This window comes from Staurois parvus, unplaced genomic scaffold (assembly GCF_062004578.1).
Source record: "Staurois parvus isolate SC_StPar_1 unplaced genomic scaffold, SC_StPar_1.0 ptg000337l, whole genome shotgun sequence".
In the NCBI taxonomy this organism is placed as follows: Eukaryota; Metazoa; Chordata; class Amphibia; order Anura; family Ranidae; genus Staurois; species Staurois parvus.
In genome coordinates this window covers 680,761-707,654 of record NW_028318133.1, presented here as the reverse complement: position 1 = coordinate 707,654, position 26,894 = coordinate 680,761, and the positions used below count along the sequence as shown (strand labels likewise).

Below are 26,894 nucleotides of genomic sequence, written 5' to 3'. Positions count from 1 at the left end.
TGGGAACCAACTGCAGCACGAGGCGTGGGAACCAACTGCAGCACGAGGCGTGGGAACCAACTGCAGCACGAAGCGTACGAACCCCCTCTGGTGCGAGGCGTGCGAACCAACTACAGCGTGAAGCGTGCGAACCCCCTCTGGTGCGAGGCGTGGAAACCAACTGCAGCACGAGGCGTGTGAACCAACTGCAGCACAAGGCGTGTGAACCAACTGCAGCACGAGGCGTGTGAACCCCCTCCGGTGCGAGGCGTGCGAACCAACTACAGCGTGAAGCGTGCGAACCCCCTCTGGTGCGAGGCGTGGAAACCAACTGCAGCACGTTTCGGTTCATTTTTTCCCCTTTTTCTTCTTTTTAAACGTGGATATGTGCGTTTCGGTGCATTTTGTTCCCTCTCTTTTTCTTCAATTTAAATAGGATTACGTGCGATCCTGTGCGTTCTTGGTACGTTCCGGTGCTTTATTGATGCGTTCCGGGGGTTCTTAATGCATTTTGGTTCATTCTTCCCTTCCTCTTTTTCCTCTATTTAAATGTGGACATATGGGTTCCGGTGCATTTTTGACGCTTTTTGTTGCGTTTTTAATGCGCTTCGGTTCATTTTTCCACCCCCTCCTTTTCTTCAATTTAAATAGGGTTACGTGCGATCCAGTGCGTTTCGGTTCTTTTTTTACACATTCCAGTGCGTTTTTAATGCATTTCAGTTAATTCCCCCCCCTTCTCTTTTTCTTCAATTTGAATAGGGACATGTGCGTCCGGTGCGTTTTTGATGAGTTCCGATTAGTTTTTTTTTCCCCACTCTTTTTTTTCAATGTAAATAGGGTTATGTGAGTTCCAGAACATTTTTGGTGTAGTCCGGTGCGTTTTTGACATGTTCTGGTGCGCTTTTTTTCCCCCCTCTCTTTTCCTTCAATTTAAATAGGATTACGTGCGTTCTTGATGCTTTCTGGTGCTTTTTTTTACGCGTTCCGGTGTGTTTTAATGTGTTTTGGTTCATTCTTCCCCTCTCTTTTTCCTCTCTTTAAATATGGACATGTGGGTTCCGGTGCTTTTTTGATGCGTTCTGGGGCTGTTTTGACGCGTTTTGGTTCTTTCTTCCCCTCTCTTTTTCCTCTATTTAAATAGGGACATGTGTGTTCCGGTGCATTCTTTTATGCGTTTTGGTGCGTTTTGGTTCATTTTTTCTTTTTTTCTTTTTTTTTTTCAATTTAAATAGGTACTTATTTTTGTGTTCGGGTGCATTTTTGACACGTCTGGTGCGTTTTTGATGCGTTTCAGTTCATTTTTCCCCCTCTCTTTTTCTTCAATTTAAATAGTTCCAGCACGTAGTTGGTGCATTTTAATGCGTTTTACCGCGTTCCAGTACAGTTCTGTGCAGCAAAAATGTTGCCTGTTCTACTCCTTTTTTTGTTTTTTCTGCAGCCGGAACGCACTGGAACTGCAAGCGCTGATGGGAACTGTGACACTGACCACCATATCACCTACTTTGTGTGCGTTTAGGATGCAGAAAAAAGCAACTGAAACGCATGAACTGGCCCTAAATGCAAAACGTTGCCTTTTGGTTCAATAGACTTCAATGGAGACGCTGCAGAAATGCATCTAGTACGTTTCAGATGCGTTATTGAAGTGTTACAAAATGCAAAACATGTCAACAACGCATGTGCAAAAAAAAAAAAAAAACGCACTGCAGAAATGGATCAAAAGCAAACTGCATAGGTGTGAACCTGGACCCAAAGACTGAGCATTTATATATTTATTTCAAGTGTGCGCATCCTTGGCAACCAGAAATTTTCGAACCGATTCGAATTTGTTTTGAAAAATTAGGATTTCGTTAGAAATTCAATAAATGAAACAAAATTTAACAAAAACAAACTGATGTTTTTGGTCAGAAAAAACCAACAAAACGGCAAAGTCTACCAAGTTGTACTCGAGTCACCTGAAGAAATCGCACTTTGTAAGTCTCGCGACTCTCAGGTCGCAGTAATGTGACCCGAGCCTTCGTGTTAGAAGCCATCTTCCGAAATTCAGATTTTGAAAGGAATAGAAAAAAAACAAAAGAATAAAATAAAAGTAAAATTGAAACAAAAAATGGAATAAAAATAATAGAATATAAACAAATAGAATAGATGTGATTAGAATATAACCGTCTTCTGAAATTCGCATTTTGAAAAGAATAGAATGGAGTGAAATAGAATAAAAAAAGAATAAAATAGAAAAAAATAAAATAGAATATAACCATCTTCTGAAATTTGAATTCTGAGAAGAATAGAATGAAGTAAAATAGAATATAAAGGAATAGAAAAAAATAAAATAGAATATAACCATCTGCTGAAATTTGAATTCTGAGAAGAATAGAATGGAGTAAAATAGAATATAAAGGAATAGAAAAAAATAAAATAGAATATAACCATCTTCTGAAATTTGAATTCTGAGAAGAATAGAATGGAGTAAAACAGAATAGAAAGGAATAGAAAAAAAATAGAATATAACCATCTGCTGAAATTTGAATTCTGAGAAGAATAGAATGGAGTAAAATAGAATATAAAGGAATAGAAAAAAATAAAATAGAATATAACCATCTTCTGAAATTTTGAATTCTGAGAAGAATAGAATGGAGTAAAACAGAATAGAAAGGAATAGAAAAAAATAGAATATAACCATCTTCTGAAATTTGAATTCTGAGAAGAATAGAATGGAGTAAAATAGAATATAAAGGAATAGAAAAAAATAAAATAGAATATAACCATCTTCTGAAATTTGAATTCTGAGAAGAATAGAATGGAGTAAAACAGAATAGAAAGGAATAGAAAAAAATAGAATATAACCATCTGCTGAAATTTGAATTATGAGAAGAATAGAATGGAGTAAAATAGAATATAAAGGAATAGAAATAAATAAAATAGAATATAACCATCTTCTGAAATTTTGAATTCTGAGAAGAATAGAATGGAGTAAAATAGAATATAAAGGAATAGAAAAAAATAAAATAGAATATAACCAGCTTCTGAAATTTGAATTCTGAGAAGAATAGAATGGAGTAAAACAGAATAGAATATAAAGGAATAGAAAAAAATAAAATAGATGTAAATAGATTAGAAAGAATATAACTGTCTTCCAAAATGTGAATTCTGAGAAGAAGAGAATGGAATAGAAAAGAATAAAATAAAACAGAAAAGATTAGAATAGGATAGAAAAAATAAAATAGAACCATCTTCCGAAATTCGAATTTGGAGAAAAATAAAATGGAGTAAAACAGAATAGAGTAAAAAATAAAAGAATAGAATCGAAAAGAGTAGAATAGAAAAAAAAAGTGAATAGAATAAAACCGTCTTCTGAAATTTTAATTTTGAGAAGAATAGAATGGAGTAGAACAGAAAAGAATAGAATAGGAAAAAATAAAATAGAATATAACAATCTTCCGAAATTCAAATTTGGAGAAAAATACAATGGAGTAAAACAGAATAGAATAAAATGGAAGATGTGAATATAATAGAGAGCATATAACAATGTTCAGAAATTCGAATTTTGAGAAGAATAGAATGGAGTAAAACAAAATGGAAAATAAAAGAATAGAATAGAAAAAAAAGTGAATAGAATAAACCCGTCTTTTTAAATTCGAATTTTGGGAAGAATAGAATGGAGTAGAATAGGAAAAAATAAAATAGAATATAACAATCTTCTGAAATTCGTATTTGGCGAAAAATACAATGGAGTAAAGTGGAATAGAATAGAAAAGAATACAATAGGAAAAAAAAGATGTGAATAGATTAGAAAGCATATAATCTTCTTCTGAAATTCGAATTTTGGGAAGAATAGAATGGAGTAAAATAGAATAGAAAATAAAATAGAACAGAGTAGAATAGAAAAAATGTGAATAGAATATAACCATCTGAATTTTGATTAGAATTAGAAAATATAGAATAGAATAGAAAAAAATAAGAGAATATAACCATTTTATGGAATTCGAATTCTGAGAAGAATAGAATGGAGTAAAACAGAATAGAAAAGAAACATTTTCCATTCTGTTCCTTCAAATGGAAAAATGATTGTTCCAAAAAATGAAACATTTAGCAGTGGTGGAACTACTGGGGTTGCGAAGGTCACACGTGGGTCCTGGCATTCTGCCACCGTGAGGGGTACCCAAGATTGTAGGAACGGGGGAACATGAGCTCGGTTTACATTGCTGTGACCCCAAAGTTTCCTGGGCTTGCAAGGAAGGGCCCCGGGTTCAGAGGCAAGGGCCCTGGGACCGATGGAAAGACCTCCGGGATCAGAGGGAAGGGCCCCCCAGGCCAGAGGAATAGGTCCTGGGACTGATGGAAAGGGCCCTAGCGGTCGGGGGCATTTCATGGTTTCTTTCACTGGGGCCCTGAAGGTTCAAATTAGTCCAAAGGACCCTCTAAAGCTGACCACACACTATGAGCGTTTTCTTCAAAAACTTTTTGTTTTAAAAACCTTACTCCGAAGAATGTACGTTCGATCTTCCAATGGTTAGTCGGGTCAAGTCGTCGGTCGTCTTCGGAAAAATTCAAAGGATTCTCTCCTAATTTCTTACAGGGAATGTGGATTTTGTTTGGGAAAGCCCATTCGTTCCCAAATCGAATGTTAGAAGCTAACGAAATGTTGATCGACGTTCATCAAGGCATCGAATGTTCTGAGAATTTTTAGTATGAATGTATGTTTGAAAATCTACTAGTGTAGGGGAGGACTCTGATGTCTGACGCTTCAACGGTGGGACGTGTAATGTAAGGTTCGGTGGAAATAATGAAACGGAGAAGGTCTGTAGGATGAGCGTTGCCATTGTGGCTGTTTTGTCCCCTCCTCTGTCGTGCGACTCGTGATGTGGGGAGGGAAAGCACATTGATGGAGGTGGGGAGGGAAGGCTCATTGATGGAGGTGGGGAGGGAAGGCTCATTGATGGAGGTGGGGAGGGAAGGCTCATTGATGGAGGTGGGGAGGGAAAGCACATTGATGGAGGTGGGGAGGGAAGGCTCATTGATGGAGGTGAGGAGGGAAGGCTCATTTATGGAAGTGGTAGGGAAGGTTCATTGATGGAAGTGGTGTGGAGAGAAGGCTGGCCCATGTAATCCATTCCAATAGAAGAACTACAAATTGGTGAAAAAGTGAATGCTTGTTCTGGTCGTGCGACTGTCCTCTGTCGTGCGACTCGTGATGGAGGTGGGGAGGGAAGGCTCAATGATGGAGGTGGGGAGGGAAGGTTCATTGATGGTGGTGGGGAGGGAAGGCTCATTGATGGTGGTGGGGAGGGAAGGCTCCTTGATGGAGGTGGGGAGGGAAGGCTCCTTGATGGAGGTGGGGAGGGAAGGCTCCTTGATGGAGGTGGGGAGGGAAGGCTCATTGATGAAGGTGGGGGGAGTGAAGGCTCATTGATGAAGGTAGGGAGGGAAGGCTCATTGATGAAGGTGGGGGAAGGGAAGACTCATTGATGGAGGTGGGGTGGGAAGGCTAATTGATGGAAGTGGGAGGGAAGGCTCATTGATGGCAGTGGTGGGGAGGGAAGGCTCATTGATGGAGGTGGGGAGAGAAGGCTCAATGATGGAGGTGGGGAGGGAAGGCTCAATGATGGAGGTGGGGAGGGAAGGCTCATTTATGGAAGTGGGAGGGAAGGCTCATTGATGGAAGTGGTGTGGAGAGAAGGCTCATTGATGGAGGTGGGGAGGGAAGGCTGGCCCATGTAGTCCATTCCAATAGAACTACAAATTGGTGAAAAAGTGAATGCTTGTTCTGGTAGAAAGGTGTCATAACACACAGAGCATCGCAGTTTGTTGTGTATGGGGCTGTGTAGCTGCAGACTGGTCACAGTGCCCATGCTGACCTGTGTCCACAGCCAAAGGTGCCTACAATGGGCATATGAGTATCACGTGGATGGTCATAATGGCATGGTGAATGGTTATTTAAAATGGCATGGCGGGTGGTCATAATGGAATGGTGAATGGTCATGATGGCATGGCGGGCGGTCATAATGGAATGGTGAATGGTCATGATGGCATGGCGGGCGGTCATAATGGAATGGTGAATGGTCATGATGGCATTGCAGGTGGTCATGATGGCATGGCGGGCGGTCATAATGGAATGGTGAATGGTCATGAATGCATGGCGGGTGGTCATAATGGAATGGTGAATGGTCATGATGGCATTGCAGGTGGTCATGATGGCATGGCGGGTGGTCATAATGGAATGGTGAATGGTCATGATGGCATTGCAGGTGGTCATGATGGCATGGCGGGTGGTCATAATGGAATGGTGAATGGTCATGATGGCATTGCAAGTGGTCATGATGGCATGGCGGGTGGTCATAATGGAATGGTGAATGGTCATGATGGCATGGCAGGTGGTCATGGTGAGTGGTCATGATGGCATGTTGGGTGGTCATAATGGCATGGTGAGTGGTCATGATGGAATGGCGGGTGGTCATGATGGCATGGTGAGTGGTCATGATGGCATGGCAGGCATGGTGAGTGGTCATGATGGAATGGTGGGTGGTCATGATGGAATGGCGGGCATGGTGAATGGTCATGATGGAATGGTGAATGGTCATGATGGAATGGTGGGTGGTCATGATGGCATGGTGAGTGGTCATGATGGCATGGCGGGCATGGTGGGTGGTCATGATGGAATGGTGGGTGGTCATGATGGCATGGTGCGTGGTCATGCGGGCATGGTGAGTGGTCATGATGGCATGGCAGGCATGGTGAGTGGTAATGATGGCATGGCGGGTGGTCATGATGGCATGGTGAGTGGTCATGATGGCATGGCAGGCATGGTGAGTGGTCATGATGGAATGGCGGGCATGGTGAATGGTCATGATGGAATGGTGAATGGTCATGATGGCATGGTGGGTGGTCATGATGGCATGGTGGGTGGTCATGATGGCATGGTGAGTGGTCATGATGGCATGGCGGGCATGGTGAGTGGTCATGATGGCATGGCGGGTGGTCATGATGGTATGACGGATGGTATTAATGGCATGGTGGGTAACGCACTGGGTGAAAACGCGGAGATGGGAACCTGTCCCATAGGAAATCATGTTAAATGGACTGCTGTGCGTTTCTGCAAAATGCAGCGGAAAACGCTTCACTGGACATTTTGGTAGAAGGCTCTGGGTGGGGGGGGGGGGTTGGACCCCCATAACCCCCCCTTATCTACGTCCCTGCTTAGGTGTGAACCTAGACTAACACACCACATGCATGTGATGGTGACACGGTACATACAATGTATCAGTGGAACAGAAGAAGTAACAATAATCTGAGACGCAGCAATCCTTTTTTTTTATTCTATGACAACGGCTATGGGCAGAGTACAGACATTTGTGCTTTTACATATTTTGTTTTCATTCTTTTTGTGTATTTTATTTACATTGTTTATTACACTTTTAACATTTTTTTTTTTTTTTTGTAACTTCAGCTACCATGAGAGGTGACTAAGACCAGCCCCCCCCCGCGAGATAGCTCTGGGCAGTGACAGGTCCTCTTCATGGAGAGAGCAGGAGCCTATTAGACCCCCGATTCCTCCTCTGCCCGCCAAGGCCAGCCAATCAAACAACAGGATCGTTTTCATGGGCTGGCATAAAGTCGATACGTCCCATGTGACAAAATAATCATTTATTATCGCACCTGCTACTTCCGATGCTAGGACATGAGCTGTGGCGTTGTACAAACTACCCGTTCTAATGATTTCTACCCGGTTGTGATTCTGTTGTGGTCTGTGATGCTGATCGGTGGGATCTGCTATCTAGGGGACATGAGGGGGCGTCCTAGGTCTGTGATACCGATTGGTGGGATCTGCTATCTAGGGGACATGAGGGGGTGTCCTAGGTCTGTGATGCTGATCGGTGGGATCTGCTATCTAGGGGACATGGGGGGGTGTCCTAGGTCTGTGATGCCGATTGGTGGGACCTGCTATCTAGGGGACATGGGGGGGCATCCTAGGTCTGTGATACCGATTGGTGGGATCTGCTATCTAGGGGACATGGGGGGGTGTCCTAGGTCTGTGATGCTGATTGGTGGGATCTGCTATCTAGGGGACATGGGGGGGCGTCCTAGGTCTGTGATGCTGATCGGTGGGATCTGCTATCTAGGGGACATGGGGGGGTGTCCTAGGTCTGTGATACCGATTGGTGGGATCTGCTATCTAGGGGACATGGGGGGGTGTCCTAGGTCTGTGATGCTGATCGGTGGGATCTGCTATCTAGGGGACATGGGGGGGCGTCCTAGGTCTGTGATGCTGATCGGTGGGATCTGCTATCTAGGGGACATGGGGGGGGTGTCCTAGGTCTGTGATACCGATTGGTGGGATCTGCTATCTAGGGGACATGGGGGGGCGTCCTAGCTCTGTGATGGCGCAGCCAAGTCCTGGCCCGTTACGGGTTGACCTTCCTTCGCAGTTCTTGCTTCAGCTTTAGAGCATGCATGGCTCTTCTGTACAGATCTGCAGGGCGGAAATCATCGACTATTAAAGAATAAATTATTATCGAGCATTTTTTTTTTCAGACGAGACACATTCCTAGCCAGATTGCATGTTAATAATAATTAATAATAGTAATTAATAATAGTTAATAATGTTTCAGAGTGACTACAAATCACGGGGCCCCACAGAAAAATCGTGATGGGGCCCCACAGCAAAATTTAGATCCTTTAATTAGTCCAAAAGGGAGCGAATTCGAGAAATGTACGGTCCAAGTTTACATACACTTTAACAGCTTCCCTAATGGGGACCCCTTCCCTCTTCCCTTCGCCCTTTCCTTCCTACTTCCCTTTTCCCTTCCCCCCCTTCTCTTTTCTCATCCCCCCTCCTCTTTTCCCCTCCCTCTCCATTCCCTTCCCCTCCATTCCCTATTCTCCTCCCCCTTCCCCCCTTTCCCATCCCCCTTTCCCTATCACCCCCTTTTCCCCTTTCCCCCCTCCCTTCCCTAACCCCCTCTTCCCCTTCCCTCCCTTCCCTATCCCCCCTCTTCCCTATCCCCCTCTTCTCGTTCCCTCCCTTCCCTATCCCCCCTCTTCCCCTTCCCTATCCCCCCTCTTCTCCTTCCCTCCCTTCCCTAACCCCCTCTTCCCCTTCCCTCCCTTCCCTATCCCCCTCTTCCTCCCTTCCCTATCCCCCTCTTCCTCCCTTCCCTATCCCCCTCTTCCTCCCTTCCCTTTCCTCCTCTTCCTCCCTTCCCTTTCCTCCTCTTCCTCCCTTCCCTTTCCTCCTCTTCCTCCCTTCCCTTTCCTCCTCTTCCTCCCTTCCCTTTCCTCCTCTTCCTCCCTTCCCTTTCCTCCTCTTCCTCCCTTCCCTTTCCTCCTCTTCCTCCCTTCCCTTTCCTCCCTTCCCTATCCCCCTCTTCCTCCCTTCCCTCCCTTCCCTATCCCCCTCCCTTCCCTTTTCTCCCTTCCCTATCCCCCCTCTTCCCCTTCCCTCCCTTCCCTATCCCCCCTCTTCCCCTTCCCTCCCTTCCCTATCCCCCTCTTCCTCCCTCCCTTCCCTATCCCCCTCTTCCTCCCTCCCTTCCCTATCCCCCCTCTTCCCCCCTCCCCTATCCCCTTCCCCCTCTTCCTCCCTCCCTTCCCTATCCCCCCTCTAGCTCTCTACACACTGTTGTTGGGCTCATCTGAAGGCCACACCAAGTTTGGAGGTCTTTAGCTATTGACTCTGCAGACAGTTGGTGACTTCTGCGCACTGTGCGCTTCAGCATGCGCTGACCCCGCCCTGTCATGTGACGTGGCCTACCACTTGGTGGCTGAGTGGCTGTTGTTCCCAGTTGCTTCCACTTTGTTATAATCCCACTAACAGTTGAGCGTGGAATATTTAGTAGCCAGGAAATGTCACGGATGGACTTATTGCCCAGGTGACCACCTATCACGGGACCACGCTTGGAGTCACTGAGCTCCTGAGAGCGACCCATTCTTTCACCAATGTTTGTAGAAGCAGTCTGCATGCCTAGGGGCTTGATTGTATACACCTGTGTCCATGGAGGGGATTGGAACACCTGAATCACATGATATGGAGGGGATTGGAACATCTGAATCACATGATTTGGAGGGGATTGGAACACCTGAATCACATGATTGGGAGGGGATTGGAACACCTGGATCACATGATTTGGAGGGCGGGGCCAATACTTTGGGCAATATAGCATATAACCTATAGCTGAGCACAAAACTGAGTTTAAATATCTCACTCTGTAATGCCAAAAATAGCCAGTAGATGGCACTAGGAGTATATTTGTGAAAGCAAACTTTATTAGGTGACTTAAATAGGCACATTGTGAACTTTAATATCATCAAACCGTTAGAGAATAGTATTTAAAGGGGGACTCTACTAACTCTTCCTCCCACCATCTTGTACCCCTCTTCACCTCTGTGGCACCATCTTGTACCCCTCCTCGCCTCTGTGACACCATCTTGTACCCCTCCTCACCTCTGTGACACCATCTTGTACCCCTCCTCACCTCTGTGACAGCATCATGTGTCCCCTCCTCTCCACTGTGACAGCATCATGTGTCCCCTCCTCGCCTCTGTGACACCATCTTGTACCCCTCCTCGCCTCTGTGACACCATCTTGTACCCCTCCTCGCCACTGTGACAGCATCATGTGTCCCCTCCTCGCCTCTGTGGCACCATCATGTACCCCTCCTCGCCTCTGTGACACTATCTTGTACCCCTCCTCGCCTCTGTGGCACCATGTTTTACCCCTCCTCACCTCTGTGACACCATCTTGTACCCTTTCTCACCTCTGTGACACCATCTTGTACCCCTCCTCACCTCTGTGACACCATCTTGTGTCCCCTCCTCACCTCTGTGACACCATCTTGTTCCCCTCCTCACCTCTGTGACACCATCATGTGTCCCCTCCTCACCTCTGTGGCACCATCTTGTACCCTTCATCACCTCTGTGACACCATCTTGTACCCCTTCCTCACCTCTGTGACACTATCTTGTAGCCCTTCCTCACCTCTGTGACACCATCTTGTACCCCTCCTCACCTCTATGACACCATCCGGAGACCCTCTTCATCCTTAGGACACCATCAGATACATCTCCTCACACATTTGACATAATGTAATAAATATTTGCAGCACCATCTGGTACCCCTCCTTACCCATGTGACACCATCTGATACCTTTCCATACCCCATAACTCCCAATTTCTTGGGTGACATCTCTTCTGCTGCTCCCACATTGTCTCTGGAGTGACAGATTAGATGTCTTCCCTGTACATTGCTTTGAGGGTCTCCCCAATGCTCATCCTCATCACATCCTAGCACAAGGGTTCCATCCCACCGATATGTATGTTTTCTGTGTTGCATCGAACTGCATCAGTATCACTATCATTCTGTAGTATGCTGACCTCTAGAGGCATTTTTGAGGTACTACTACTTGTTTACTGATGGAATTTGGTATCTCCATCTGTCCTCCCCTCTTGTTTAGAGCTAGTTTCCCTCCCTGTCTCTTGCATGTTTCCTCAGAAGAGAAGGTATAGATGCACCCTGGATCTAACTACCTTCCCCCTTTCCAGCTGCTTCCATCATCACATCCCCAATCGATGCCATTGATTCACACACGCACACATCTTTATCCGGATCATCTGCATTGAATGTACTGGCCACCCTAAACCCCTTAGCACCCACTGAGGAACCAGATGGCCTCCACAGGAAGCAATAGGAGGAATTTGCATTTGATAGCGACCCACCTAGGAGCATCAATTATGCCACCTCCAGCCCAATTACCCCCCTCTCACAGCAAAGCCAGGGTTCTCAGAGTCTCCAGCATCTCAGTTGCCACCCTGTTTGGAGCTGGGGAGGCCTCCAAAAGCAGTTCATTGGTTGTGTCAGATCCATAGACAGCTCCCACTCTTGCTGGCAATGCTCTTCTTGTCCATGTTTTCCCAGGCTGGATATGACCGGGGGCGGACTGACCATTTGGAAACTCGGGCACTGCCCGAGGGCCCGGGGTCAGTAGAGGGCCCCATGAGATGCCCCTGGTACCTTCTTCATAGGATTTTTTGAGTTTGGGCAAGGACACTGGGGCCCCATGATCCCCTATTGCCCGGGGGCCCCATGAGTTGTCAGTCCGCCCCTAGATATGACCCCAAAATTATAAATGCATCAAGGTGGCACTGGGCACCAAAGGCATGAGATACTGTTGAGGGACCAAGCCAAGAAGAGGCACCTTGCAGGTCTAGCCCAACGTCAACTCTGTCACCCAATAGGAGGAAGAATGTTGGAGCGGCCAGAAGATGACATCGTAGAAGAGCAGCAAGGGGCCTCTGCTGACCTGATAGGGCCTTTACCCCTCTGTTGGCAGCCCAGACTGGGCCACCAGTCCATCCAGAGTGGTTCAAAACACATACAGTCATGGCCGAAATTGTTGGCACCCTTGATATTTCTCCAGGAAATCATGTATTTCTCACGAAACGTATTGCATTAACACATGTTTTGCTATACACATGTTTATTCCCTTTGTGTGTATTGGGACAAAACAAAAAAAGGGAGGAAAGAAAGCAAATTCGACATAATGTCACACAAACCTCCAAAAATGGGCTGGACAAAAGTATTGGCACCCTTTCACAACTGCGGATAAATAAGAATGTTACAAGCATGTGATGCTCCTGTAAACTCACCTGGGGCAAGTAACAGGTGTGGGCAATATAGAAATCACACCTGAAAGCAGATAAAAAGGAGAGACGTTCACTTAACCTTTGCATTGTGTGTCTGTCTGTGCCACACTAAGCATGGACAACAGAAAGAGGAGACGAGAACTGTCTGAGGACCTGAGAACCAAAATTGTGGCAAAATATCAACAATCTCAAGGTTACAAGTCCATCTCCAGAGAACTAGATTTGCCTTTGTCCACAGTGCGCAACATTATCAAGAAGTTTGCAACCCATGGCACTGTAGCTAATCTCCCTGGTCGTGGACGGATGAGGAAAATTGATGAAAGATTGCAACGCAGAATAGTCCGGATGGTGGATAAGCAGCCCCAAACATGTTCCAAAGACATTCAAGCTGTCCTGCAGGCTCAGGGAGCATCAGTGTCAGCGCGAACTATCCGTCGACATTTAAATGAAATGAAACGCTATGGCAGGAGACCCAGGAGGACCCCACTGCTGACACAGAGACATAAAAAAGCAAGACTACAGTTTGCCAAAATGTACTTGAGTAAGCCAAAAGCCTTCTGGGAAAACGTCTTGTGGACAGATGAGACCAAGATAGAGCTTTTCGGTAAAGCACATCATTCTACTGTTTACCGAAAACGGAATGAGGCCTACAAAGAACAAAACACAGTACCTACGGTAAAATATGGTGGAGGTTCAATGATGTTTTGGGGTTGTTTTGCTGCCTCTGGCACTGGGTGCCTTGACTGTGTGCAAGGCATCATGAAATCTGAGGATTACCAAAGGATTTTGGGTCGCACTGTAGGGCCCAGTGTCAGAAAGCTGGGTTTGCGTCCAAGATCCTGGGTCTTCCAGCAGGACAATGACCCCAAACATACGTCAAAAAGCACTCAGAAATGGATGGCAAAGAAGCGCTGGAGAGTTCTGAAGTGGCCAGCAATGAGCCCAGATCTAAATCCCATTGAACACCTGTGGAGAGATCTTAAAATTGCTGTTGGGAAAAGGTGTCCTTCCAATAAGAGAGACCTGGAGCTGTTTGCAAAGGAAGAGTGGTCCAAAATTCCGGGTGAGAGGTGTCAGAAGCTTATTGATGGTTATAGGAAGCGACTGATTTCAGTTATGTTTTCCAAAGGGTGTGCAACCAAATATTAAGTTAAGGGTGCCAATACTTTTGTCCAGCCCATTTTTGGGGTTTTGTGTGACATTATGTCATATTTGCTTTTCTGCCTCTGTTTTATATTTGTTCCAATACATACAAAGGGAATAAACATGTGTATAGCAAAACATGTGTTAATGCAATACCTTTTTTGTGTGAAATACTTGATTTTCAGGAAAAATATCAAGGGTGCCAACAATTTCGGCCATGACTGTATATGACCTCATATGTGTTTTGGAATCCAGCGGTTCTGGGGACACGGCCCAACGAGCATAAAGAAATGATCTGTAATTGCTTCATATAAGTAATTCTTATAATAACGAAAAATATGTTCCAATTTATTATCTCAATTATAATACACGGAAGTTTCACTTTAACATACCGAATGTCTGGCCCATATCTCCTGCAGAGTGAACGCCATTCGGAGGTTTAATTTGTGGCTTCGGAATTGGCCGTCTTTTCCTTCTTCTCCTGGAACCTGGAAAACCGAACAATTGAAGATTCTTCCACATCAGACTTTTCTAACTTTTGACCCCAAAGGAACCCTTAAATAATTTTCAGGTCTAATGGTACCCATGCTAAGAATGTATGGGATGAAAGAAGAATGTCCCTTACATTGGTGGTCAGTGGGAAGAATGCCCCTTACATTGGTGGTCAGTGGGAAGAATGTCCCTTACATTGGTAATCAGTGGGGAAGAATGTCCCTTACATTGGTAATCAGTGGGGAAGAATGTCCCTTACATTGGGGATCAGTGGGAAGAATGTCCCTTACATTGGGGATCAGTGGGAAGAATGTCCCTTACATTGGGGATCAGTGGGAAGAATGTCCCTTACATTGGGGATCAGTGGGAACAATGTCCCTTACATTGGGGATAAGTGGGAAGAATGTCCCTTACATTGGGGATCAGTGGGAAGAATGTCCCTTACATTGGTGATCAGTGGGAAGAATGTCCCTTACATTGGTGGTCAGTGGGAAGAATGTTCCTTACATTGGTGGTCAGTGGGAAGAATGTCCCTTACATTGGGGATCAGTGGGAAGAATGTCCCTTACATTGGGGGTCAGTGGGAAGAATGTCCCTTACATTGGTGGTCAGTGGGAAGAACGTCCCTTACATTGGTGGTCAGTGGGAAGAACGTCCCTTACATTGGTGGTCAGTGGGTAGAATGCTCCTTACATTGGTGGTCAGTGGGTAGAATGCTCCTTACATTGGTGGTCAGTGGGAAGAATGTCCCTTACATTGGGGATCAGTGGGAAGAATGCCCCTTACATTGGTGATCAGTGGGAAGAATGCTCCTTACATTGGTGGTCAGTGGGAAGAATATCCCTTACATTGGTGGTCAGTGGGAAGAATGTCCCTTACATTGGTGGTCAGTGGGAAGAATATCCCTTACATTGGGGGTCAGTGGGAAGAATGTCCCTTACATTGGGGATCAGTGGGAAGAATGCTCCTTACATTGGTGGTCAGTGGGAAGAATGTCCCTTACATTGGTGGTCAGTGGGAAGAATGCTCCTTACATTGGTGGTCAGTGGGAAGAACGTCCCTTACATTGGTGGTCAGTGGGAAGAACGTCCCTTACATTGGGGATCAGTGGGAAGAATGCTCCTTACATTGGTGGTCAGTGGGAAGAATGTCCCTTACATTGGTGGTCAGTGGGAAGAATGTCCCTTACATTGGGGATCAGTGGGAAGAATGCCCCTTACATTGGGGATCAGTGGGAAGAATGCCCCTTACATTGGGGATCAGTGGGAAGAATGCCCCTTACATTGGTGGTCAGTGGGAAGAATGTCCCTTACATTGGGGATCAGTGGGAAGAATGCCCCTTACATTGGTGGTCAGTGGGAAGAATATAAATTTGAAAAAAAAAAAAAAAGAATATAAAATTGGTTGTCATGCTCTTGCCATTAGATAAAAGCTACCCCGTAGCTCAAGCTCATTATTACAGCCTATTTTTTGGTAAATGTGTTATATTTTTACCTCCCCGTTTTGCTTGATTGTTCTCCAGGGTCTCCGGTATGACGACCGTTTTGGAGTCCATATGGTGATGGCGAGATTCCCTGGTGGGAGATACTTGCGGTTCAACCTTTTGCTCATGAATTTTATTTTCATCAGCATTTGATGTGTGAGAAACGCTGCCTTCCAGCACCTTCACCTTCTTCCTTGTCCTCTTGTGTGTCCTCTGCAGGCTGTAACCTGTCTATAAAAGGGAAGAGGAAAGGAAAAGCGGAAATAAAACCAATATGATAAGTGATAGTAAAATGTTTTTCAATATATTTAAATATACAGTAGTATGCATGGGGGGTTGTATTTATAAAGAGCTATTCTTCCTGTGACACTGGATGTACATCCATTCTATGCCAATGAGACAAAATTGAACATTATTAGGCTATTCTCTTTGCATGTCGAATGTAATACATATACAAAACAGTGAATTAGGAAAATACTTCAGATACATATTTACCTTGTACTGTATGAATTAATAACTTTTGAATAGTGTTCCATTATTGGTGTCAGTGGGAGGAATAGTACCCCATCATTGGTGTCAGTGGGAGGAATAGTGCCCCATCATTGGTGTCAGTGGGAGGAATAGTGCCCCATCATTGGTGTCAGTGGGAGGAATAGTGCCCCATCATTGGTATCAGTGGGAAGAATAGTGCCCCATCATTGGTATCAGTGGGAGGAATAGTGCCCCATCATTGGTGTCAGTGGGAGGAATAGTGCCCCATCATTGATGTTAGTGGGAGGAATAGTGCCCCATCATTGATGTTAGTGGGAGGAATAGTGCCCCATCATTGGTGTCAGTGGGAGGAATAGTGCCCCATCATTGGTGTCAGTGGATGGAATAGTGCCCCATCATTGGTATTAATGGGAGGAATAGTGCCCCATCATTGGTGTCAGTGGAAGGAATAGTGCCCCATCATTGGTGTTAGTGGGAGGAATAGTGCCCCATCATTGGTGTCAGTGGGTGGAATAGTGCCCCATCATTGGTGTCAGTGGGAGGAATAATGCCCCATCACTGGTGTCAGTGGGAGGAATAGTGTCCCATCCTTGGTGTCAGTGGGAGGAATAGTGCCCCATCATTGGTGTCAGTGGGAGGAATAGTGCCCCATCATTGGTGTCAGTTGAAGGAATAGTGCCCCATCATTGGTATCAGTTGAAGGAATAGTGCCCCATCATTGGTATCAGTTGAAGGAATAGTGCCCCATCATTGGTATCAGTGGGAGGAATAGTGCCCCATCATTGGTGTCAGTGGGAGGAATAGTGCCCCATCATTGGTATCAGTGGGAGGAATAGTGTCCCATCATTGTTATCAGTGGGGGGAATAGTGCCCCATCATTGGTATCAGTGGGAGGAATAGTGCCCCATCATTGGTGTCAGTGAGAGGAATAGTGCCCCATCATTGGTGTCAGTGAGAGGAATAGTGCCCCATCATTGGTGTCAGTGGGAGGAATAGTGCCCCATCATTGGTGTCAGTGAGAGGAATAGTGCCCCATCATTGGTATCAGTGGGAGGAATAGTGCCCCATCAGTGGTATCAGTGGGAGGAATCATACCCCATTGTTGGTGTCACTGAAATGAATGGTGCTGCATTGTTGGTGTCAGTGGGAGAAATAGTAACTTGTAAAAGATGGAATATTTGTACCCCAAGGGCAGGATAAAGTCAAGCAAAAGGCAGCATCCAAAGGCCTGCAGTTTGGAGACCACTGATCTTAATTACTAGAAGATATTTTCTCTTAATATAAAGCTGACAAATAATATAAAAGACATTTTATCTATTTATTACCTGTGTCAGTATATTCTGTATGGGCTTCAGGGCTCTTTTTTTGCCACACGGGAATGGTTTGTGAAGGTCCGTGATTTCCTCATCGGTCACCTTCCATTTTGGCAGATCACTGCAACACAGAACTTATCTGTTGAAATAGGGTGTCCCGTGATATCTACAGTTTAGTAGTTATGTCCCATTACATTATTTAATTATTCTTCTTTTTACCTTTCCTCTTATACAGGAGGTGGTTGACAATACTTACATTGAGATCTCCTATTTCCCCAGCTACGCTGGCCAGTGTTTTACAGCACTGAACCAAAAAGTGCTCAGAGATGAGCACTTCCAGGTTTATACTGCAAAGCCTGACACTGGCAATGGATGTCCTGGCTTTCCAAAGGGCACAGGTGGCACATGTTGGACGGGGGGAGGATGGCACATTTATCAAGAGCAAAGAAGCCCCAAAGCCGAATGAAGAAATGTAAGCCAGCTCTCAGCTGCTATTGCGGCTGTGAGTTCATTTGCATTCCATTACTGCCATGGATGTCGTAGTTACAATGGTAGCAGAAAACACACATTCAACAGTGTGATAGTGAAAGAATTGATCAGTAACCAAGAATAAAGTTTCTCCCAGAGTTTGCTGGGGGATACAGCAGACATCTGGGTAAACGCTCTACTTCCGGAAAGTTGGAGACCAGGCAATTTAAAAGACACCACTTCTGGACAGACCTCCTACTTCTAGAAGGTTGGAGACCTGGCAATTTAAAAGACACCATTCCTGGACAGACTTCCTACTTCTAGAAGTTTGGAGACCTGGCAATTTAAAAGACAACACTCCTGGATAGACTTCCTACTTCTAGAAGGTTGGAGACCTGGCAATTTAAAAGACACCACTCCTGGATGGACTTCCTACTTCTAGAAGGTTGGAGACCTGGCAATTTAAAAGACAACACTCCAGGATAGACTTCCTACTTCTAGAAGGTTGGAGACCAGGCAATTTAAACGATAACACTCCTGGATAGACTACCTACTTTTAGAACATTGGAGACAAGACAATTTTAAAGACACCACTCCTTCTATAGAATGAATAGACTTTCTCCTTCTAGAACACAGGTGTCAAACTGGCGGCCCTCCATCTGTTGCCAAACTACAAGCCCCATGAGGCACTACAAGATTGACAGTCACAAGCATGAGTCTCAAAGGCAGAGGCATGATGGGACTTTTAGTTTTGCAACAGCTGGAGGGCCACCACTGTGACTCGCCTGTTCTGGAAGGTTGTAGACCTGGCAATTTAAAAGACAACACTCCTGGATAGATGGCCTACTTCAAAAAATATGTAGACCAGACAATTTAAAAGACGCCCTCCTGGATAGACCTCCTACTTCTAGAAGGTTGGAGACCTGGCAATTTAAAAGACACTACTCCTGGATAGACTTCCTACTTCTAGAAGGTTGGAGACCTGGCAATTTAAAAGACACTACTCCTGGATAGACTTCCTACTTCTAGAAGGTTGGAGACCTGGCAATTTAAAAGACACCACTCCTGGACAGACTTCCTATTTCTAGAAGGTTGGAGACCTGGCAATTTAAAAGACACCACTCCTGGATAGACATCCTACTTGAAGAAGGTTGGCGACCTGGCAATTTAAAAGACATCACTCCTGGATAGACTTCCTACTTCTAGAAGGTTGGAGACCTGGCAATTTAAAAGACACCACTCCTGGATAGACTTCCTACTTCTAGAAGGTTGGCGACCTGGCAATTTAAAAGACATCACTCCTGGACAGGCTTCCTATTTCTAGAAGGTTGGAGACCTGGCAATTTAAAAGACATCACTCCTGGATAGACTTCCTACTTTTAGAACATTGGAGACCTGGAAATGTAAAAGACATCACTCCTGGACAGACTTCCTATTTCTAGAAGGTTGGATACCTGGCAATTTAAAAGACAACACTCCTGGATAGACATCCTACTTCTAGAAGGTTGGATAACAGAGAATTTAAAAGACAACACTCTTGGATAGATTCCCTACTTCTAGAAATATGGAGACCAGACAATTTAAAAGACACCATTCCTAGACAGACTTCCTACTTCTAGAAGGTTGGAGACTTGGCAATTTAAAAGACACCACTCCTGGACAGTCTTCCTACTTTTAGAAGGTTGGAGACCTGAAAATTTAAAAGACAACATTCCTGGATAGACATCCTACTTGAAGAAGGTTGGCGACCTGGCAATTTAAAAGACATCACTCCTGGACAGACTTCCTACTTTGAGAACATTGGAGACCTGGCAATTTAAAAGACATCACTCCTGGACAGACTTCCTACTTCTAGAAGGTTGGAGACCTGGCAATTTAAAAGACAACACTCCTGGATAGACTTCCTACTTCTAGAAGGTTGGAGACCTGGCAATTTAAAAGACAACACTCCTGGATAGACTTCCTACTCCTAGAAGGTTGGAGACAAGACAATTTTAAAGACAACACTCCTGGACAGACTTCCTACTCCTAGAAGGTTGGAGACAAGACAATTTTAAAGACACCAATCCTGAATAGACTTTCTCCTTCCAGAACAGAGGCTATCCAAACTTCCAACCCCCAACCACCACCTTTTCCCTTCAATCTAGGGATTGAAGTACCTGCCCTCTACAATTAAACCCATTTTGACCCTGCTCAAGGCTGACTTTCCACTCCCCCAAGTTAACCCCCATACTTCCAAGTCCTGTCCCCACCCCATTTCCCTCCAGTACAGGCACTGGAGGTCCCTAGGATTACTATTTCTAGTCCAAATTCAGGTTGCTGAAACATCTGCCTGTGGTTTATGGATCCAGCTGACGGCGGTGATCTGATGGTTAAATGAAGCTATGTACTATTTCCGTTCATTTGCTTGAACGTTTGTGAATATTCTTTGAAACTTCAATAAAATTTTTTGAAACAAAAAGAAAAGATTTCTCCAAATGTATAATATTTCTAGATATGGCACCAGTTACACATAACCCATATTTAACCTTCTCCCTATTGCCCCTCCGTTTCTGCTTTGTTCTCAGTTCGGTTCTAGTACCTGACATTCCATGGTTTTACGGCGGTTCTGTGATGTATACTTTCTTTTTGCTCCGTGGTTTCTTGTAGGACGCTAGCGTTGAGCGTTGAGTAGCTGAGGGTTACAGACTTTAGAATCCACCGCAGTCCCTTCAGAATCATCCAGTCGTAATGGGAACGGAGCTCTGGAGTTGCTGAGCACGGTTCCTGTCCAATGAAAGGCATAGCAGACTCTGTCAGTGGGGTTCTATTATTTATAGTTGTTGATTTATTTGTATTTTTTTTTTATTTCATGCTAATTTTTTTTTTTTGCAGTTTTAGGAAATGACAACGGCAGCCGATCGAAATGGAAAGCCAACTTTTAATAAATTAAAAATGTCTTGTTGTGTGCCAATTTTATAGGCTATATTATTTTTTGCTGATCATTTTTCTTTCCTTTAACCCTTTCGTCTCCACTGGCGTACGTCATACGTTGGCAGCAGTGGGTTGTTTTACACACACGCCTGTAAATCTGGCAAGCCAACCGTTGGCTGTACAGCCGCCCAATCACCTCTATGCACCCCCAGTACATTGCCCCCCCCCCCAGGCATGTTTTTCGGGCTATGCTTTCCCACCTGCTGGCGCAGGAACCCCTTGCTGGGTGTCACCAGATCAGGGGTGGACTGACAACTCATGGGGCCCCCGGGCAATAGGGAATCATGGGGCCCCTGTGTCCTTGCCCAAACTCAAAAAAGCCTATGAAAAAGGTACCAGGGGCATCTCATGGGGCCCCCTACTGACCCCGGGCCCTCGGGCAGTGCCCGAGTTTCCAAATGGTCAGTCCGCCCCTGCACCAGATAGAGGGGAGGGAAACCAGCGAACAATCCAGTCCTTCCTGTATGGAAGAAAAATATATTTGAAATATATTTTAAAAATATTCTTCCCAAATATATTGACATACGTTTGAAATGCTACAATTTTGGTCATATTCAATATATTTCAAAATATATTTCAATAAATAAATATATATATTGGGCGGCACAGTGGCTAAGTGGTTAGCACTTCCTCCTGGCAGTACTAGGGTCGTTGGTTCGAATCCCAGCCACGGCACCACCTGCCTGATGTTTGCATGTTCTCCCTGTGTCTGTGTGGGTTTCCTCCGGGTACTCCGGTTTCCTCCCACACTCCAAAGACATGCTGGTAGGTTAATTGGCTCCTGTCTAAATTGTCCCTAGTATGTGTATGTATGAATGTGAGTTAGGGACCTTAGACTGTACACCCCTTGAGGGTTAGGGACTGACGTGAATGTACAATATGTAAAGCACTGCATAAATTGACGGTGCCTGATAAGTACCTGAAATAAATAAATAAATAAATATATTTATATATACTGCATGTTGAAATGCGTTTTTATTACAAAATATACGGAAAATATTTTTAAAAATACATTTCCAATATACTGTATGTCTTTAAAAATACAAATGTACATTTTTGGAATGAATTTACAAATATATGTAAAAATATATGTTAAAATTACTTTTTCATATGTTAAAAAAAATCTGAAGAATATATTTAAAGAAAATATATTTTTTAAAATATTTTTCATATATTTTGTGGTTTATAAAAAAACGCATTTCAACATGCAGTGTATATTTGTGTGTATATATATATATATATATATATATATATATATATATATATCAGGGGCGGACTGACAACTCATGGGGCCCTCGGGCAATAGGGGATCATGGAGCCCCTGTGTCCTTGCCCAAACTCAAAAAAGCCTATGAAAAAGGTACCGGGGCATCTCATGGGGCCCCCTACTGACCCCGGGCCCTCGGGCAGTGGCCAAGTTTCCAGATGGTCAGTCCGCCCCTGATATATATATATATATATATATATATATATATATATATAAAATATACTGCATGTTGTATGTATATATATATATATATATATACACATACACACATATATATATATATATTTATTTATTTAAATATATTTTGAAATATATTGAATATGGCCAAAACTGTAGAATTTCAAATATATGTCAATATATTTGGGAAGAATATTTTTAAAATATATTTCAAATATATTTTTCTTTCATGTGGGCTGGATAGCTATAAGGAGGATATATTGTATCTATTTACTTGACGCACCCTCATTGTTTACATTGGGTAAAATATTGTGCTTGTGTAGCCTAAAATTACCTTTAATGTATTTTTTTCCCTGAAATTTGAGCTTAATATGTCGTTGCACGAATATCGTGTGACATAAAAAAATGGAACTACCACTATTTTATTCTCCAGGGTGTCTGCTTTCAGAAATATATAATTTTGGGCGGTTTTAACTAATCTTTAGGCCTAAAATGATTTTTTAAACATTTTTGCAAACAATGCCAAGCTTAAGTAAACCGAATTCTGTCCCTATAGGTCTATGTGCTCGGTCTGTTTGATCCTGGTACTAGGCTACCACCAGGGGCGGACTGACCATTTGGAACTGCCCGAGGACCCGGGGTCAGTAGGGGGCCCCATGAGATGCCCCTGATACCTTTTTCATAGGCTTTTTTGAGTTTGGGCAAGGACACAGGGGCCCCATGATCCCCTATTGCCCGGGGGCCCCATGAGTTGTCAGTCCGCCCCTGGCTACCACTTATTGTCGAGTGCTCCTTCAATTACAAATTCCACAAAGCCCTTGAAACACAGCCACAGCAGAGCCCGTTAAGAATGTGATTCCTGTATGACCAACTACTTGCAACAAATTAAAAAATGGACGTACAATTCTGCAAAGCGTCTTGTTCTCATTCACCAGTTTTTCCAGTGACAGCAGTTCAATGATTTCGCTGGGTAGAAGCGCGTAGGCTCTGTCCTGTTTATTAGCAAATCTGCAAAAAAGAAAATGGATTCAGTATAGGCAGTAAAAAAATACGATTGTTAGAAATATGAATGTGCAGTCCGGGAACTCAAGTGTTCGGCACAAAGCCCTAACCTCAATCCTACTGAACATCTATGGACTGCAACCCTTCTGAGCACCCTTGGACCTCAACCCTACTGAATACCTTTGGACCTCAACCTTACTAAACACCCTTGGAACTCAACCCTACTTAACACCCTTGGACCTCAACCTCACTGAACATCTATGGACCTCAACCCTATCAAACACCATTGGACTTCAGCCCTACTGAACACCTTTGGACCTCAATCCTACTGAACATCGATGGACCTCAACCCTACTAAACATCTATGGACTCAACCCTACTGAACACTTTTGGATCTCAACCCTACTAAACATCTATGGACCTCAACCCTACTGAACACTTTTGGATCTCAACCCTACTGAACATCTATGGACCTCAACCCTACTGAACACTTTTGGATCTCAACCCTACTGAACATCTATGTACCTCAACTCTACTGGACACCTTTGGACCTCAACCTCACTGAACATCTATGGACCTCAACTCTACTAAACACCTTTAGACCTCAGTCCTACTGAACACCTTTGGACCGCAACTCTACTGAACACCTTTGGACCTCAGTCCTACTGAACACCTTTGGACCGCAACTCTACTGAACACCTTTGGACCTCATTCCTACTGAAAAGCTTTGGATCTCAACCCTACTGAACATCTATGTATCTCAACTCCACTGAACATCAATGCATTTCAGCTCTATTAAACATCTATGGACCTCAACCCTACTGAACATCAATGGACCTCAACTTTACTAAACATCTATAGACCTCAGCCCTACTGAACACGTTTGGACCTCAGCCCCATTGAACACCTTTGGACCTCAACCTCACTGAACACCTTTGGACCTCAACCCTACTGAACACCATTGGACTTCAGCCCTACTGAACACCTTTGGACCTCAACCCTAGCAAACATCTATGGACCTCAACACTACTGAACACCTTTTTCTTTTCAAGCATGACTGTTCTACTGTGTACAAATACAGCTCAATAAAGACATGGTGTGACCAGTTTGGTATGGAGGAACTTGAAAGTCCTGCAGAGAACTCTGATCTCAACCTTACGGAACACCTTTGGAATGAATTGGAATGTGACTGTGAGCAAGATCTTATCCATCATCAGTACCTAACCTCACCAATGGGCACAAATTGCCACAGGCACTTTCCAAAATCATGTGGAAAGTCTTCCCAGAAGAGTGGAGGATGTTATAGCCACAAAGAGGAACCAACAGCATAATAATTGCCATGTTTCGGAATAGGATGTCCAACAAGCTCATGTAGGTGTTGATGTTCAGGTCTCTGTATCTAACAGCGATACAAAATTGAAGAACTTACATTAAAAGTGGCTTCCCAGACACTTTTGGGTGTTTAAGGATACACGGGAGGATACTCGCTACTTCCTGTAATCCTCCCGGGTCACTAGAATCCACTAAAAAGACAAATGCATGGGCTTGGGGGTAATATAATCTCCAGTTGGCTCTGGCCTTCTGTCCACTGGGCAGCTCGAGAAGAGTGAGATCAAAGTGGTCAAGACGAAGGTGAGTTTTCAGAGGATCAGAAGACGGGGAGACCTGAGATGGATAAACTAGAAAGGGAATAAAAAAAATCAGATTTTTGGAGTGCAAAGTTGATACCTCAAATGTCAAATCTAAATTTAAGTTGTTTGTCCTCCAAGATGACTTAAAGCCCAAAATAAAAAGCAGCCCAGGCTTCACTACTGACCTTCAACCTAGGGCTGTCCCCTGCAGAACCCCTACACAAAATGCGAATGTAGGGTGTCAGTGTCCTGCCCCCGAGGAGGTATCACCACAGTATCATTGTCTAATGGTATAGAGAGGGGCACTGGTGGTTCTAAGCATCATTCACAACCTCTTCCCCAGCCCAGAATGGAGACAAAAAGGACCCTGTGACATCATGTGACCTTTGAGAAGGTGGGGCAGCAAGGTGGGTCATTTGAGGATGTAAGGGGCAACTTGGTTGAATGTACTCTATGGGCTGCTGCCTTGTGGTGCCCCCTTCCCCCAAACTGAACCCAGGGCAACTTCCCCTCCTGCCCCCAGAAGTCCCGACACTGTTCATGTCCATACCCACCTCATGCGGTTGTGCATTTCAAATCCCCAGACCCAAAAACAATTCCAATTTTTATTTTGCAGGCTGTGCTACATAGGCAGGGGCAGACTGACAACTCATGGGGCCCTCGGGCAATAGGGGATCATGGGGCCCCTATGTCCTTGCCCAAACTCAAAAAAGCCTATGAAAAAGGTACCAGGGGCATCTCATGGGGCCCCCTACTGACCCCTGGCCCTCGGGCAGTGCCCGAGTTTTCAAATGGTCAGTCCGCCCCTGTATATAGGAGACCTATTAGATGGAATTTTGGGAAAGGTGAACTCTTCTCTGATTGAAGAATTCTATAATCTCACCTCTTCTGATGGTTCTGATGACCGAAGTTTTTCCAGCATGTTCCAGCCCCAAGAAGACGATCGTCACCTTCCTGCAAGACAACAGTCACCCCATTACATAGAGGACATCCCTATGGACCAGAACATTACCTAAATCTGTGTTCTTTTTCCCATCTGTGTCCCCATTGGGGAGATTTCCCATCATCTTCCTGTCGCCTAGACCAAACAGGAAGGAAGGGGAAACCCCCTGCAAAGTGAGGGAATCCCCGAACTGGTGTCCCCATCGAACGATCTCCCCTCTATTCCTGTCCTGGTGACATCCATCCATCTCATAATGAGATTTTTATTCCGTTTATAAAGACGGTTGGTATTCCGGTGTCGGACTCACCTGATTGGCTCTTGCTTCTTCTGCATGCAGTGCCAGCAATGGGAGAAGAGATGGAACATCTTCCAATACCTGATCAGAGGAATCACATGGATTTTCAGGTGTCACTTGCATATAAAGAGTTATAAAATCTAACAGTAATATGGAGAGTATGTACATCCCGCATGGGTTTCTCATTATTTTTAGTCATCAGGTCCCTTCACATCTGACCTCCAGCTCACTCTGATTTCACCGCACACTGTGAGCTCCTCACAATGTGCATTAGAAGCTGCAGCAAGTCAGACAGAGCTCCGCCTCATTTCCTGGCTGGTGGACATCCAGCATCATCTAGCCCTTCCCAGCCTGGCCTGTCCCTGGCCCCGCCTCTATCATTCATTAGGGCCCGCCTCATTTCCTGGCTGGAGAACGTCCAGCATCATCCACGGGTGTCAAACTGGCGGTTCCTCACATCTGTTGCCAAACTACAAGTCCCATGAGGCATTGCAAGATTGACAGTTACAAGCATGACTCCCAAAGGCAGAGGCATGATGGGACTTGTAGTTTCCCAACAGCTGGAGGGCCACCAGTTTGACACCCATTCTAGCTCTTTCCTCC

At 44.6% G+C, this 26,894-nt stretch overlaps 1 protein-coding gene across 1 annotated transcript; it reads right to left on the bottom strand.

Annotated features, from left to right (window-relative positions):
• Nucleotides 1-7,262: 7,262 nt before the first annotated feature.
• LOC149457054 (ADP-ribosylation factor-like protein 13B) lies at nucleotides 7,263-26,369 on the bottom strand. Its single transcript, XM_089684138.1, has 9 exons — nucleotides 26,304-26,369; nucleotides 25,937-26,007; nucleotides 24,852-25,101; nucleotides 23,323-23,428; nucleotides 20,585-20,769; nucleotides 17,548-17,656; nucleotides 15,742-15,961; nucleotides 14,148-14,243; nucleotides 7,263-8,443 (listed from the first exon to the last, which is right to left on the bottom strand). The coding sequence occupies exons 1-9, from the start codon at nucleotides 26,360-26,362 to the stop codon at nucleotides 8,376-8,378; spliced, it is 1,164 nt and encodes a 387-aa protein (XP_089540264.1). The 5' UTR covers nucleotides 26,363-26,369; the 3' UTR covers nucleotides 7,263-8,375.
• Between the last annotated feature and the right edge of the window lie 525 nt (nucleotides 26,370-26,894).